This window comes from Aethalodelphis obliquidens, unplaced genomic scaffold (assembly GCF_003676395.1).
Source record: "Aethalodelphis obliquidens isolate GAN/ISIS:26980383/991018 unplaced genomic scaffold, ASM367639v1 scaffold139, whole genome shotgun sequence".
NCBI classification, from domain to species: domain Eukaryota; kingdom Metazoa; phylum Chordata; class Mammalia; order Artiodactyla; family Delphinidae; genus Aethalodelphis; species Aethalodelphis obliquidens.
Genome location: NW_020838083.1, coordinates 261,339 through 276,029, shown reverse-complemented (window position 1 = coordinate 276,029; position 14,691 = coordinate 261,339). Strand labels below are relative to the sequence as shown.

The 14,691-nt window shown below is 43.8% G+C and overlaps 1 protein-coding gene across 9 annotated transcripts in view; it reads right to left on the bottom strand.

The window, feature by feature from the left end:
• Positions 1-14,691, bottom strand: part of RFFL (ring finger and FYVE like domain containing E3 ubiquitin protein ligase) — a 67,541-nt gene that overhangs the window by 25,971 nt on the left and 26,879 nt on the right. The window contains exon 1 of one of the 9 annotated variants that reach the window (XM_027099767.1): positions 11,105-12,019. The exons of 7 other annotated variants lie outside the window; for them this stretch is intronic. In XM_027099767.1, coding sequence (XP_026955568.1) covers positions 11,105-11,237 — 133 coding nt within the window. In that variant the 5' untranslated portion in view covers positions 11,238-12,019. Of the gene's footprint in view, positions 1-1,404; positions 1,562-11,104; positions 12,020-14,691 lie in introns of those variants that run through there. One more of the 9 variants, XM_027099772.1, reaches the window with a different exon arrangement.

Below are 14,691 nucleotides of genomic sequence, written 5' to 3'. Positions count from 1 at the left end.
AATTACAATCACAATGTGTTTCCACCAAACACCCACTGGAATGGCTAAAATGGAAAAGACAGATACTAGCAAGTGTTGACAGGATTTTCTGCTGGCAAAAAATATGAACTGGCACAACCACTTTGTAAACACACACACACACACCCCAGGGCTTTGCAATTCCACTTCCAGGTACATACCCAACAGAAACATGTTTACCAAAAGAAGTATACAAGAATGTTTGCAGCAGTTCTATTGTAATAGCCCCAAGGTGGAAAAGATCCAAATGTCGATCCACAGTAGAATGGAGAAATAAAGGTATATTCATACAGCAATGAGAATAAACAAACTACTGCTCCATGCAACGGTAAAGATGAATCTTATAATGCTGAGTGAAAGAAGATAGGCACAAAAGAACGCATACTAAATGATTCCATTTATATAAAATTCCAACACAAGAAGATTACTATATGGTGCTCGAAATCGCACAGGGGTTATCCTCTGACAGTAGATGGAAGGGGGCACAAGGGGGCTTCTGGTAATGTTCTGTTGCTTAATATGAGTGCTGGTTATATAGATGTTAACTTTGTGAAAATTCATCAAACTGTACACTTAGAATTTGTACACTTCTCTAGTTTTATATATATATATATATATTTCTTTTTTTTGCTGCATTGGTCTTTGTTGCTGCACGCGGGCTTTCTCTAGTTGAGGCGAGCGGGGGCTACTCTTCGTTGAGGTGTGCGGGCTTCTCATTGCAGTGGCTTCTCTTGTTGCCGAGCACGGGCTCTAGGCGCGTGGGCTTCAGTAGTTGTGGCTCATGGGTTTAGTTGCTCTGCAGCATGTGGGATCTTCCCGGACCGGGTCTCGAACCTGTGTCCCCTGCATTGGCAGGCGGATTCCTAACCACTGCACCACCAGGGAAGTCTCTCTCTAGTTACATTTTAAAGTTTATAAAAAGAGTTTTTAAAGCATCTAATAAAATATTTGTAATTTGTAAAAAATAAAATAAAATAAAAAATAACAAAAACCCCCACAACATGTTGACTCCACACCCGCCACTCCTCAGTAAAGGTCCTTTTCTCTGCTCTCTACATCAAAATTTCTCCAAATATTCGACTGCACTTCCTCAACCTCTAATTCACTCTTCAGCCTTTTCCAGCCTAGCCTGACTCAATCACTCTGCCTAATCTCTTCTTTGTAAGGTCACCAGGACTTCCAAGTGGCCAGGTCCGAGTGACACTCTCTAGCTTCATCTTCCTCAACCTCCCAGCAGGGCTGGACACAGGCAACCCATCCTTCCTCCTGGAAAAGCTCTCCCCTCTAGGCATCTCTTAGCTTCCAGAACTCTGCACCCTTGGTTTTCCTCCTGCCTCAAAGCTTCCGTGCTGCCCCCCTCCCTCTGTTCTTAAGTTTTGACAGTACCTAGGCTGTCTTCCACGTCCTCTCCATCCACACTCTCTCTCTCTCGAGGAGACCCCAGTCAGGTGGCTTTAAACACCATTCTTGGGCTTCTCTGGTGGCGCAGTGGTTGAGAGTCCGCCTGCCGATGCAGGGGACACGAGTTCGTGCCCCCGTCTGGGAGGATCCCACATGCTGCAGAGCGGCTGGGCCCGTGAGCCATGGCCGCTGAGCTTGCGCGTCTGGAGCCTGTGCTCTGCAATGGGAGAGGCCACAACAGTGAGAGGCCCGCGTACCGCAAAAAAAAAAAAACAAAAAAAACACCATTCTCAAGCTGAAGATTCGGCAGTGCCCATCTCCATCTCCCTTGCCCCCGACAGTGGTCTAGATCGCATCTCTCATCTATTACTCACATTTCCCTCCTTAGGCCCTTTGAATTTGCTGTTTGTTCCTTCCGCCTGGACTCTTCTCCCCAGAATATCACATGCTTGGCTCCTTCTTGTCATTCACCTTCACTTTAAATTGTCACTTTCTAATCTCATGCCTAACACTTAGTACTAGCTGGTGTTACTTGCTTACTTGTTAACTGCCTTCCCTAACTAGAATTTAAAAATCCATAAGGGCAGGGACTCTGTGTACTATTGCATTTCCAGGGTCTCTCATAGCTTCTTGGACCAGAGAACTGCTTCCTAACTAGTTTCCCAGCTTCAGTTCTTGCCTCTCTCCAGTTCTTCCTCCACAATTCTTTCTTCCTTCCCTGACAAAAACACTTAAAGCTCTTTCATGGACTCCCATTACATTTGAGAATTAAAAATTCCCACTCCTTGGGGAGGGGGAAGGGTAAGCTGGGACGAAGTGAGAGAGCAGCATGGACATATATACACTACCAAACGTAAAATAGATACCTAGTGGGAAGCAGCCGCATAGCACAGGGACATCAGCTCGGTGCCTTGTGACCACCTAGAGGGGTGGGATAGGGAGAGTGGGAGGGAGACACAAGAGGGAGGAGAGACGGGGATATATATATATATATGTAGAGCTGATTCACTTTGTTATAAAGCAGAAACTAACACAACATCGTAAAGCAATTATACTCCAATAAAGATGTTAAAAAAAAAATTCCCACTCCTTACACGGTTAAAAGACCCCACGTATGCTGCCAGCCCCGGCCCACTTCCCCAATTCATGTCCTGCTACTTTCCCGACCACTTACTAAGCTTCACGCCTTGTGAGCTTTCAGCTCTTCAAGGACACCAGGCTCCCTCCCGCCGCGGGGTCCCTGCACTTGCTCCCTGCCGCTACTGCTCATTCTCATCCTCAGGCCTCTGCTCAAGCGTCACCTGTTTAGAGGAGTCCTCCCCAGTCACACACTCGCTCATTGCCCTTTCAGTTTCCTTTGGGAAAATGATCATAATCTGTAATTATATCTGTCTGTTTACAGTATAAACTCCAAGGGCAGGAACCTCATCTGTCTTCACTTTTCTATCCACATCATCTAGCACAGTGCCACTTCATAGCAGGCACCCAAATAATTTGTGGAATGAACAAGTCGAGGTCAGAGAAACAGTCCATATTTTATCAATACAGCCCATGAGGCAAGTACTAGTTATCTCTGCTTAGGGCCCAAAGCATTTTGCCAATATTTACAGTGACATAAAGTGACTACGAAAAAGTTCTTTATCTAAAACAAAGGTAGTGGGACTTCCCTGGTGGTCCAGTGGTTAAGAATCCGCCTGCCAATGCAGGGGACAGAGGTTCAAGCCCTGGTTCGGGAAGATCCCCCATGCCGTGGAGCAACTAAGCCCATAAGCCACAACTACTGAGCCTGCGTGCCACAACTACTGAAGCCAGCACACCTAGAGCCCGTGCTCCGCAACAAGAGAAGCCACCGCAATGAGAAGCCCGCACACCGCAACAAAGAGTAGCCCCCCCACACCCCGCTGCAGCAGCAAAGATCTGAAGCAGTCATAAATAAATAAATAAAATTTAAAAAACAAAGGTAGCTAACCTTGGGCAGGCTACTTAAGCTTTCTGAGTCCGTTTCCTCACCTGTATAAGAAGGTAACACCTCCCCTGTTGGAAGGTTACTGTAGGGATGAGAAGTGCCTAACCTAACAAAGTGCCTAACCTACAGTAAATGCTCCATAAATAGCAAACCAAAATAAACTATCATTAAACTATATGTTACAAGTCTAAAATGGCAACAGCTCAGCTGTTCAATAGCAACTATTGACTGGCAAGCCCAATGTCCCTCTCTCCCTCTGGTCGCGCAGAGCCCGAGTTTCCTACCACCCAAGGGACGGGGCTGGATGGGGACTATGACACAGCTGATCACATCACCCACACAATAAAGACACAGTCATTATCTGAAGAACTCACCTGAAGTTTAAAATCATCTCTCAACTTGGAAGGTTGCTTATTTTTTAAAAGAAGTTAGTCTGGAAAGAAACTCAAACTCCCTCAAAACTCTTTAATGTAAAACAGAATCTCAGAGTCGCAACTGGAATTTTCCAGGAAAGCTGCCTGAGGGGTCCACCTCAGAGGGGGAAGATTTAAAATGCTGGTGACAACACAATGAGCATAAAATAGGGTGACTGTAGCATTTGTAAGTAAGGCAACTGCCAGAGTCAACCATACTACAGACGGGTCTCCCTTGCCAGGTGTGGGACAAGGAAGCATGTTCTCTGTGGTACTGAGATTATTTCTGAGATATTTATTTTAGAATGAAGAACTCAGAACACCTAAGTCACAGAGGAGACAAGTATATTGTGGAACTTTAGAAAACTTTAGAACCCCAAGGTCTGAATTAGAACAACAGCCCTGCTGGGGTAGTGTACAGGCTGGACATAAACAGGGGAGCTTTCTCAAGGCTGGAGCATTCCCAAAGGCTTTAAAGCCTAATGGATGTTTTCCATCCTCCAAGGCAGTCCTTTAGATGTGGGTAATGGATAATGTATCGTTCCTAGATAAGAATTTTCTTTTAGGGCTAAATTTTTAGAAAATGGAACAGTAAAAAAATATATATTAAAAAAATAAAGTTCCCAAATATGTTTTACTTTGGTTTTCGATTCCGTCAGACTTGTCCTTAAATCCTGGCCCTAACAGTGAGTCACTGAAGGAGCTTAAGAAAGTTGCCTCTCTGAGCTTCACTGTAACAGGAAGACACTTACCTGCGTCCCCCAGGCTGGACACAGAGTTGGCGCTCAGTATGGAGAGAGCAGGCCTTACTGGGCTTTCCAGTTTTACATAAGGGGTGGAAGGCAGTACTAGACGTTCAGTAAACAGTAGGCACTAGACTAAGGCACGGGACCAATGAGGATCGAGTGTTTGCCTCTCTCCAGAGCCTCTCCACACTGAGACGTGTGGGAAGACTTCAGAGACACCGGGGCCTGGCTCCTCTCTCATCCCATCCCTGTGTTACACTTCTGTACAAATGTTCAAAGCTTCAGGTGAGAGAGAGGATCTCCTGTGCTGGTATTTCAGGCACAGGCAAGGGGAAAACTGGGGGAGTTATTCAGACTCCGGGGTCCTGAAGCCCTTTCTCAGATGATCCTAGAAATTTTTATTTTTTAAGGAAAAAGCAAAAACACTACAAAACACCTAACATGTGCCAAGTGAGTTGTTACATGTCCATCTACTGTCTCGTTTAATACAGTAATGCTGCCCCCAAACTCAGAATTTAAATGGTTATTTTGTAAATGAAGAGGCTGGACCTCAAGAGGGTTGGGTAACCACAGCAGGGTCACACAACTAGAGGGCGATGGGATGTAAGTCCAGGTTCTTCAAGTCATTTGTGGTCCTCCAGAAAGAGGCGGCTGCTTTCAGCATCCACATGCCCCACCCTCAGAACCAGTGCTTCAAGGGCCTGTGCGCTGGGAGAGCGAGGTTAACGGACCGACTGGGAGAAGACCAGGGAAAGCGCCTGAAGCGGCCAGCAGTGGGGAGTGCTTCGCACTGGTTCCCGCTCCCTTCTAGGGACGCCCAAAGGGGTACTTACCCGCCAAGCCAACCTTCAACACTTGAGGACCTTGTGAAAGGCACCATAGATAGAAAAGCCATTCCTGGGAATCCAGAATTTTAGTTTACACATCCAGAAAGGCATCTGCATTTCCTACTTCCTACAACCTCAGGGCACCAGTGCTCCAGACAGATGCCCACTTCCTAAAGGTAAAGCCCTTCCTCGATATTTGGGATCTGTTTCAGTTTCTATTCTTGCCCACCTGTGTTGGTCCAGTGGAGGAGAGAGGCGTTTCTGACTTAATTGTCTCAAGTACAACTAATGCTCTATTAGCCCCCTTTTAAGAAGTCTTTTCACTGGTAACCATTAAATAATAATGAAAATCCTAAATGTCCATCGACAGATGAATGGATAAAGAAGATGTGGCACATATACACAATGGAATGTTACTCAGCCATAAAAAGGAATGAAATTGAGTTATTTGTAATGAGGTGGATGGCCCTAGAGTCTGTCATACAGAGTGAAGTAAGTCAGAAAAACAAATACTGTATGCTAACGCACATATATGGAATCTAAAAAAATGGTACTGATGAACCTAGTGGCAGGACAGGAATAAAGACGCAAATGTAGAGAAGGGACTTGAGGACACACGGGGGGAAGGGGAAGCTGAGACGAAGTGAGAGAGTGGCATGGACATATATACACTACCAAATGTAAAATAGATAGCTAGTGGGAAGCAGCCGCATACCACAGGGAGATTAGCTCCGTGCTTTGTGACCACCTAGAGGGGTGGGATAGGGAGGGTGGGAGGGAGGCTCAAGAGGGAGGGGATATGGGGATATACGTAGACTTATTAGCTGATTCACTTTGTTGTGCACAGAAACGGACACACCACCGTAAAGCAATTATACTCCAATGAAGATATAAAAATAATAATAATGAAAGTCAATCATCAGAGCCCAGGGCCCCACCCTCCTTGCTCTCGGCTCCAGCTACCCTGCTATGCTTTCAGTCCCCAATTGCCAAGCTTACTGTGGCCTCAGGAACCTCCCTCCAGTTCCTCTCTCAGCCTCAACCCCTGCTCCCACCCCACCTCCCTCATGTGGCACCTACTTCCTCAGCAAAACCTTCTGGGCCCCGTCTGTGCTCTCATAGCATCTTGAACACCTCTGGACAACTGTCATTCATTCATCTGCTCAGCCCTCTTCCCGCCACTGGCGATTCCAAAAGGAACAAAACCAGGCAGGGTCCTCGCGCAACGTGGCATGGCGAGTGCATTCTAAGGGGATGAGTGTTCTGGCAGGACCGCATTTAAGCAACCATTTAACAATTCGTATGATTCTTTCTAAAGTATTCTTCTCCAGTGATTAGGGAGCAGAAGGTGAAACAGAAAACAAGAGCAAGTCACTTTACAGCTTTATTTCCAACCTCAGTGCCAGGCGAACGTGATCACCAGGTATTTGTTGAAATCTTACTAATGATAACGGCATTAGAGCTTTAAAAACTGGGGGGAGGGACAGAGATTCATTCTTGAAAATTCCACAACCGTGATTCCAGGGTGATGAGCAAATTACGGGTAAACCCACAGAACCACAGCAATCCTTTTAAGGAAAGATGTCATAGTAACGCTGCCTACCTCACACATGCTGAAAATAATTTAAGCGTCTGCTAAGATTGCTTGAAAAAGAAGGAAGGAACAGGAACAGGAACAGACTGATCTGCTAAAAGTAATAGAAAAATGTTACGATTGTCAGTTCTTACGGCATTAAAAAGCCAGAAAGGGAGAGCCTCAAAGATGTACAAGATCGTCAGTCACTTCCATCCCTCCCCTGCATCAAATGGCACAGAAGGCATCAGGGCCCTCCTGGAGGCTGTGGTTTGAAATGGTGCTGCGATGAAACTGCAAAGAATACAAATAAAGATGAAAACAGCAAACGGAGAAGCAAGAGAACAGAGAAAAGAAATGCTGGAAATCAAATAGACAGACCTCAACCAGACAGCCAGGTCCAAGCAGAGCTTTGCCTATGGCTACTAGGCGCACAGCCCCAAGCCAGGTGGGAGAGAAACAGGACAAAGGCTGTGAGAATCAGAACAGCAGAGGGTCTCAGGGCATAGAGTGTTACAAAGACAACATGAAGAAGGGGAAAAGGAGAGAGATCTCTACTTTGCACGAGTAACAAATGAGCTCTTTTTTCCTGCAGTGGTAACTGTTGTAAACAACTGAAAAACATACTTAATAATCACAAATTATAAATGTTCCTGGAAACTCCCTGCTTCCAACTAGTCCATGACAAATATCTGCAGAGGGACCTCAGCATCTGCTCTGAAGTTCAGGGGAAAGTAATTCTAACCAATGGGGGTGTGCCAAAGTATCACCCTTGGGGTCTGACCAATTAAATGGCTGCTTCTTTGTGTGGCGTTTAGGAGAGATGACAGATTGAACAGTGCAGCAGAGAAACCTACACATTTAATTGCAGTCCAGGCATTCTGCCCCAAAGGGCAAGTCAATCAGGGAAGAAAGCAGTGCAGAGTGAAGTCTTCTAACAACACTGAAAACAAAATAAACGGACCTGCAGTTTAATTACCCCGAGATCCTTCTTCCATCAAAACTGATGACAAAGCCCATCAAGAATAAAAAGACTCTGATCCTCCTTGTACTCTTCTACAGGGAACAGGATTTACCAGATAAGCTTGTCTGGACCTTCTGATTGAAGAAGCTGCTTTCAGTAGACACTATGACAGTGACTGACTAATGGGTAACCATGATAAAAAAAAAAACGTTCAAGGAGACAGGAACTAGGTAAGAGGGTTTGTGTTACTCCTTACCCTAGGAAAAGGCAGTGCTTCAGGACGGGGAGTCTGCCTAGGATCAAAATGATGTTCTTTACGTAGCCAAATGTACTGGGTGTGGAAGGAACAAAGACTCTAGATTTTGGTGCTATTTAATCCCTTTAATTTCCTCAAAAACAATAGAACCTGCCTGCTTCACTGAAACTGGTAATTGAAAGAATTAAAATAACAAGCATTTCTAGAGCTTAGCACATAATAGGTGCTCAGTAAAAGTTGGTTATAAATAATTTTAAGAAAATATTTTTTAAGGTTCTTTAATGTGACAATTTATCTGCTCTATCCTCTACTTAAAAAAACAAACAAAAAAGGCTGATACCTTTAACCAGGCTCCATCTAGTTTTCCAAAGACCCTCCAAGAACTAAAGACTCCAGGCCCCTCCCACTAGCTCTTAATTTTATAATGTCTGAAGAACTTTTCTGTGAGGTGGTCAGAAGTGGTTTCTCCACAATGCAGCCCTAGGCTGTTTCTTTCCAATTCTACTCCATTGCTAATAAATTTGTCACTTTTCCTGTAGCCCAGACAGCTTAGACTGTCCCTTAGCTCCTCAACCCCTCTTGTTCACCAAATTCAGAGAATGGAACATTCTAGGCCCTACCTGGTGCTCTGTAACTATTTGCACTGCACTGAAGTCAGATGGGATTTGGGGATAAATCCAGGATGAATCCAGACTAACCCCTTCCTCCCAAAGACCTTTGGGCTTGGTTTGATGTTTGACCTCAATCTGAAAATTATGCTGACTTTCTGAAAAGTTTTCTGCTCTTGCCAGGATATGATATGCCCAGTATCTATCCCAAGAAGCAGAAATGGAAATTTCTAGTTCACCCAGTACCACAAAGAAAACCTTTGTATTCACACGATATTATCTCCTCGTGAAGAACACCTGTGCTTACCAGGTCTTCAGGTTTTATTCTTTGCCTATATATCCCACAACACAGTGCAAACTGCCTCATATTCACCACTCCTTGACAGATCCAAGAAAAAAAGCCACCTGTGCTGATACCCGGAAGAACTGCTGTTTTCAGGGATGTTGTGATGTGCTGCTACTTCACCCATTTGCTCCTGGAATTATAAAGTGGCAGAATAGTCTTCTTTGCAATGGGGCAGGGACACAAGATGCACAAAAAAACATTACCCAAACCTTTACCTGCCCCGTACTCATTAGTTTATGGTTTGAGACCATCATTGTTCTGAAATAACTCAAGCAGTTATAATAATCCACAAAGACCCCAAGATTACTCCCTAACAGACAATAATAAAGCAGATTTCACAGTGGCAAGCAAGAAAGAATGGTGGGGGGGTAGGGGTGGGGTCCAGAAAACAGGGGTTCCGAAGATTGTTTACCGGCTGGGTACCACCCCACCCCAAGCAAATTACTTAATCTCTTCTCCAGAAACTCGCCTAGGTACAAAACAGTTCAGCAGTTGCCATTAGATCCAGCCTCCACGACGGAGGAAACTTTCAAAGGCTAAAAAGACCCCAGGGTCACTTGTGAACTACCTTGCTCAGGAAACACTCAAAAGTTGGGCTAGAAATCCTGGAATTCAATAAAAGGAAACTGTAATTTAAAAGGCTAGTGAATTAGAGGCTAAAATTTCCTATCGTTATTAAAAAATAAATAAGCAAGCACAGCTTGAATCCCGCATCTACCAAAGGTAACAGACTAGCAGTCAATTCAGGGGTTTCATTTTATAAAATACACGGATGCAACATGGTGTAAACTAGGAAAAACCACCACGCACCAGGAAGAAAGAATGACCTGATCCCCAGAAGAAAGATCTGCACCTGTATAAAGGCAAGGGCAGTAAAGGTCTTGTTGCATTATCTCCTTTTCAAACCAGAAGCAGACACTTCTTCAGCCAAGCTCAAGTATTAGAAGTCTTGACTTATTAAGCACACCAAGTTTCAAAACACAGGCATACAAGTTACAGTAAAGACAAGCACATCCTGTTTGCACTTGACTTCCTGTTCTGGGCTGTCTGATCTCTTTAGAGGGCTGCTCCCTAGCCACAAATAAGTAACCTTTCACATCTGTCAACCACTGGTTCACTGGACAGTATTTCAGTGACAACAAAATACATAGTTCCACGAGTCAGGTAAAAGATGCACCTAAAAAGGACCAAAAAGCAGTCATGAGCCTCTAAGACACTTTCTGGATTTCCCAGGCTTCATACTGACATCTGACCTACAGTAAACAATAAAAACTTAATACAAATAGTGCTGAGATAAGAAAATTAAGCCTGGAACAAAATTTGGAATATGAGGGCTGGGAAAAAGAGCAAGAAAAATTGGAAATGTTTTTATTATTAAATGTTGGCCTCCTTTCAAATGTAGAAGGAACAGATCTCTGTCAGCCAGTCCCCAGTGAGCAGATCCCCAGAAGGGAACCACGCAAAGCAATCACAGCAGTTAACAGGGCCCTTCTGGTGAACACTGTCCCCAATCCAACCTGCTACCAACCTCAGTCTACTTTTCAGCACTGCAAAAGCCTTCAGTTGAGAGACCTGAAGCCTCCACTTCAAGCCAAACTTCCACTGTTTTCAAAGAGGTAGTGGTTCTTCCAAGCCACATTCAGTGCTGGGAATAAACACTGGGCAACGAATATCCCAGTTTTTATGCACAAGTTATTTAGCCTCTTTGGGTCTGCTTTCTCATCTGGAAAATAGGAGGGTTGCACTACCCTAATCTCTAATGTTTCTTCCAGCTGTAGAAGAAATGCAGGAATCCAACAATAACAGTTAGCAGAAGATGCTATGGCTTCCTGCTTTCCTTCAATCAAATAAGATGCCTCTAACATCCCACATCCCGCAGTGTGAATCTACCTTGATCTGCTTCCCAAGCACCCAAGGATTTTTTTCCCCTTTCCCTTGAAATGTGGATCAGAAAGTTTCCCACTTGAAAGCAATATATTAACAAACCTTGAAGACTCTTCTTTACACGTGGTCTTGTTATTAAGATGGTAATGTAATCCACCACTTGGTTCCCATGCTGGTCATATGATTCCTGGAGTGAATAGACCCACAAAGGATGGAGAAAATTGACCAGCAACATGTGGTACTCCCTCCCACACAGTGACTGCTAATGGGGAAAGAATGAGGCAAATCTGGGTAAGAAAAGGGAGTGGCGAAGACAAGTTCGATGAGTCAGTGCAAAAAAAGAAATAAGAAAAGAAAAGGAAGGAGGGAAGCAAACAAGAGGGAAAAATATCTAAACCAGTGAGTAGAAACTTAAATCTGAAATTCTGTTATCCATTCATCCAATAGCTATCCAATGTCTACTATGTGCAGGGAATGGAACTAGACTCTAGAGGAGATACAAAGGTCAACCAGATAGCTCTGCTCAATGAGTTTATGGTCTAGTAGGAGAGATAAAGGCATGTACACAAACAGTTGAAAAATATGGCAGAAAGTGTGCTGTGCCATAAAGGAGACATAAAAGAATCCTCCACTGTGAGACTCAAAGGAGGAAATGATTACTCCCAGTGAGGGATCAGAGAAGGCTTCATAGGAAGAATGACATTTCAAGCCAAAAACACAACAGAAACAAGGGTACACAAGTAGGAAATCAAGGACATACCGTTTCAGTAAGTAACTAGATTTAATTTGAGACATAAGTGGGTATGAAGGGAGAGATGGTAACAATAATAGGTAACGATCCAGAGAGCCATGGCTAAATTGGATAGCTGGATTGGAGCCAGACTGAGTATTCCAAAATCAGACTCAGAATTTGAACTTAAATCCAGTGGGGAAGGAAGGGGAGCGGGGCGGTGGGGAGGGAGGTTGACAAGTTAGGAGCTGGAGGAATCTCATAACTTAACCCATAAAATTAAGGTAATAAAATCAACACAAAATCAATGTGTGAAGATACACAGAGTCCCTCCAAAGAGATACAATGTCTTCCAAACCAAAAGCAAGAAGAGAAGCGGACAAAAAGGCTTGGATGATGGCATTAATATATTTAAACAAAGAATGTGACCACATCAAAGTGTGGTCAACAAAGAAACTTAGAAAAATGTAGAAAAAATAGAGGGGGCCACATTGACTCCAGAATCACCCAAGGCAGAGAAACACTGCAGAGAGGCGACAAGCCATCTTCTCTGTGATGGGACAAGGTTCCTTCATGAAGCTTAAACGGAAACAGCATATAGTAGCAGTTAGGGGTATATGGGTTCTTGGAGTCAGAGGGACTTGGTTCCAATCTCAGTTCAGCCTCCTACTAGCTTGGACAGAGCCTTGGTTTCCTCATTTGAAAACTGAGGATAATTGTGCCTACTTTGCAGGAGGACCACTGGGAGAATTAAATGTCCTACTGTATGCAAAGCACTTAGTGCAATACCTGGCATACAGCGAGCAATAAATAATCTTAGCCTTGGGCTTCCCTGGTGGCGCAGTGGTTAAGAGTCTGCCTGCCGATGCAGGGGACACGGGTTCGTGCCCCGGTCCAAGAGGATCCCACATGCCGCGGAGCGGCTGGGCCCGTGAGCCATGGCCGCTGAGCCTGTGCGTCCGGAAGCCTGTGCTCCGCAACGGGAGAGGCCACGGCGGTGAGAGGCCCGCGTACCGCAAAAATAAAAAATAATAATCTTAGCCTTTTTGTAACTGTGTTCTCTCCTACCAACTATCCTGTCACATTATTCCATGCTCACGAACGCAAGCTTGATATTATTAAATTTCATTTTTCAGATCTCTTGATATTTAACAGCAATGTCCTAGCAAAATCCAGGATCCAGACAACAGGAAAGGAATCCACTCTAAAATAAAAATTGGCGTTCCACTCTGAGCACAGTCACTCAAGTCTGAACAAAATCCTGTCTCCAAAAGACTGATCATTTCCAGGTACAAAGCAAAATCCATTAAGAAGAATCAGACCTGAAACATAGTGACCAAAATCCTCAGAGGTCTTCCTGAGAAGTTAGATGGCACCCAGCTGACCAGTCCTACCTGATGCCACCCTCAATCTACAATAAGTCAACCTGGATGATACTTTTCCATACTTCTCCTTACTTTCCACCTCTCTCATACCCTCCAATCATGCACTGTGGTGAAACACTTATTCTCCCTCTCTAACCTTCTAGAGGTCAAAGATGCCATCTTGTCCATCTTTGCATTCTTTTTTGGCCACATCCCAAAATACTGTGCATCAAACAGAACCACCATAAATATTTATCATAAGAATGAATTTCAAACATGACTTTTCTTAACAACACAATCCATTGCGATCTGCCATTGCTGCACCCTGAGGCCCTCTTCTGATTTACTGAATTCTTATTCTACACTTTTCTTCCCCTCCTTTCCTCAATCTCTCCATACCTGAGCTACCAAGTATTACAGAAAAGTCAGAAGACTTTATTTACTGGGTTCCCAACAAATTCATACAACTGGGACCAAGCCATCAATGGGCTCAGAAATCTTTTATTCATCTCTAGTTGATGTCTCATAGCAACTTTCCAAAGAGCAGTGTTGTGCAGGATTTAGGACATAGGGCCTGGAGTTAGACACAACTCAAATTCTTCCTGTGTGATCTCAGTTGAGGTACGTGAGGTACTTAACTTCCTTAAACTTCATCTTCCAAATCTGTACAATGAAGTACCTAACTGAGGTAATTAACAACAGAGTAACAGCTCAAAAAAATTGGAACTGTTACTCTTAAGTAATCTTCCAAACCCTATCCCCTCTTCCACTCCTTCTTTGTCAGATAACTAGAAACCTCCTCTCCTACTTTACCAAAACAATTCAAATGGGCCCTGTCCACTTGAGAGGCAATGGTGGTGCAGTGGGGAACACTGGGGTCAGGAGTCCAGCTGGTGCCACAGACCAGATATGTGACCATGCGCTGATTGTTTCATTTGTGCCTCAGAGTCCTCAATTGCAAAACAGGTATTCTAATCTGTTCCTTGTAGAATCACTGTGAGAATTAAATGGAAAAATATGAAAGAGCAGTAAGCAGAAGAAGAAGGGGAAGAATAAGCGAGGTGATAAGGCTTTCAAGTAAAACAGACCCAGTTTCAAATTCCAGTTCCATCACTTAACTGGTTGTGCGACCTCAGACAAGTTAATTTCTCCAGACCTCAGTTTCTTATCTGTAAAATGGGGGAAAATAACTTCACAGGGTTCTTAACAGGTTTAAAACAATGTGCAGACTAACTGGCATGTTAATTTCCCACCCTTCTCTCTACCTCTTCTTTTCTTTCCTCTCAAAACCTCCCCTTTATTCACAGGGCCAGTAGAATCCACCATTTTTGACCATTAGTTAAAAAAAAAATTAGTACATCTCCAATGTATCTATATTTAACAGCAAATTAGACAAGTACTACTACACAAATATACTGTGTTCTATATAAAGCAGAACACTAAGAAGAAATCTCAAAGGGTAAGATAAAAATACAGAAAAACTTAGCTCTAATAATTCCTTCCCATACCCCAAAGAAAGGTTCCATATGTCCCTAAAATTTGGAAATTCATTTTGGAGGTCACTACACTTTTATGGAAATTGGTTCAAGACAAAG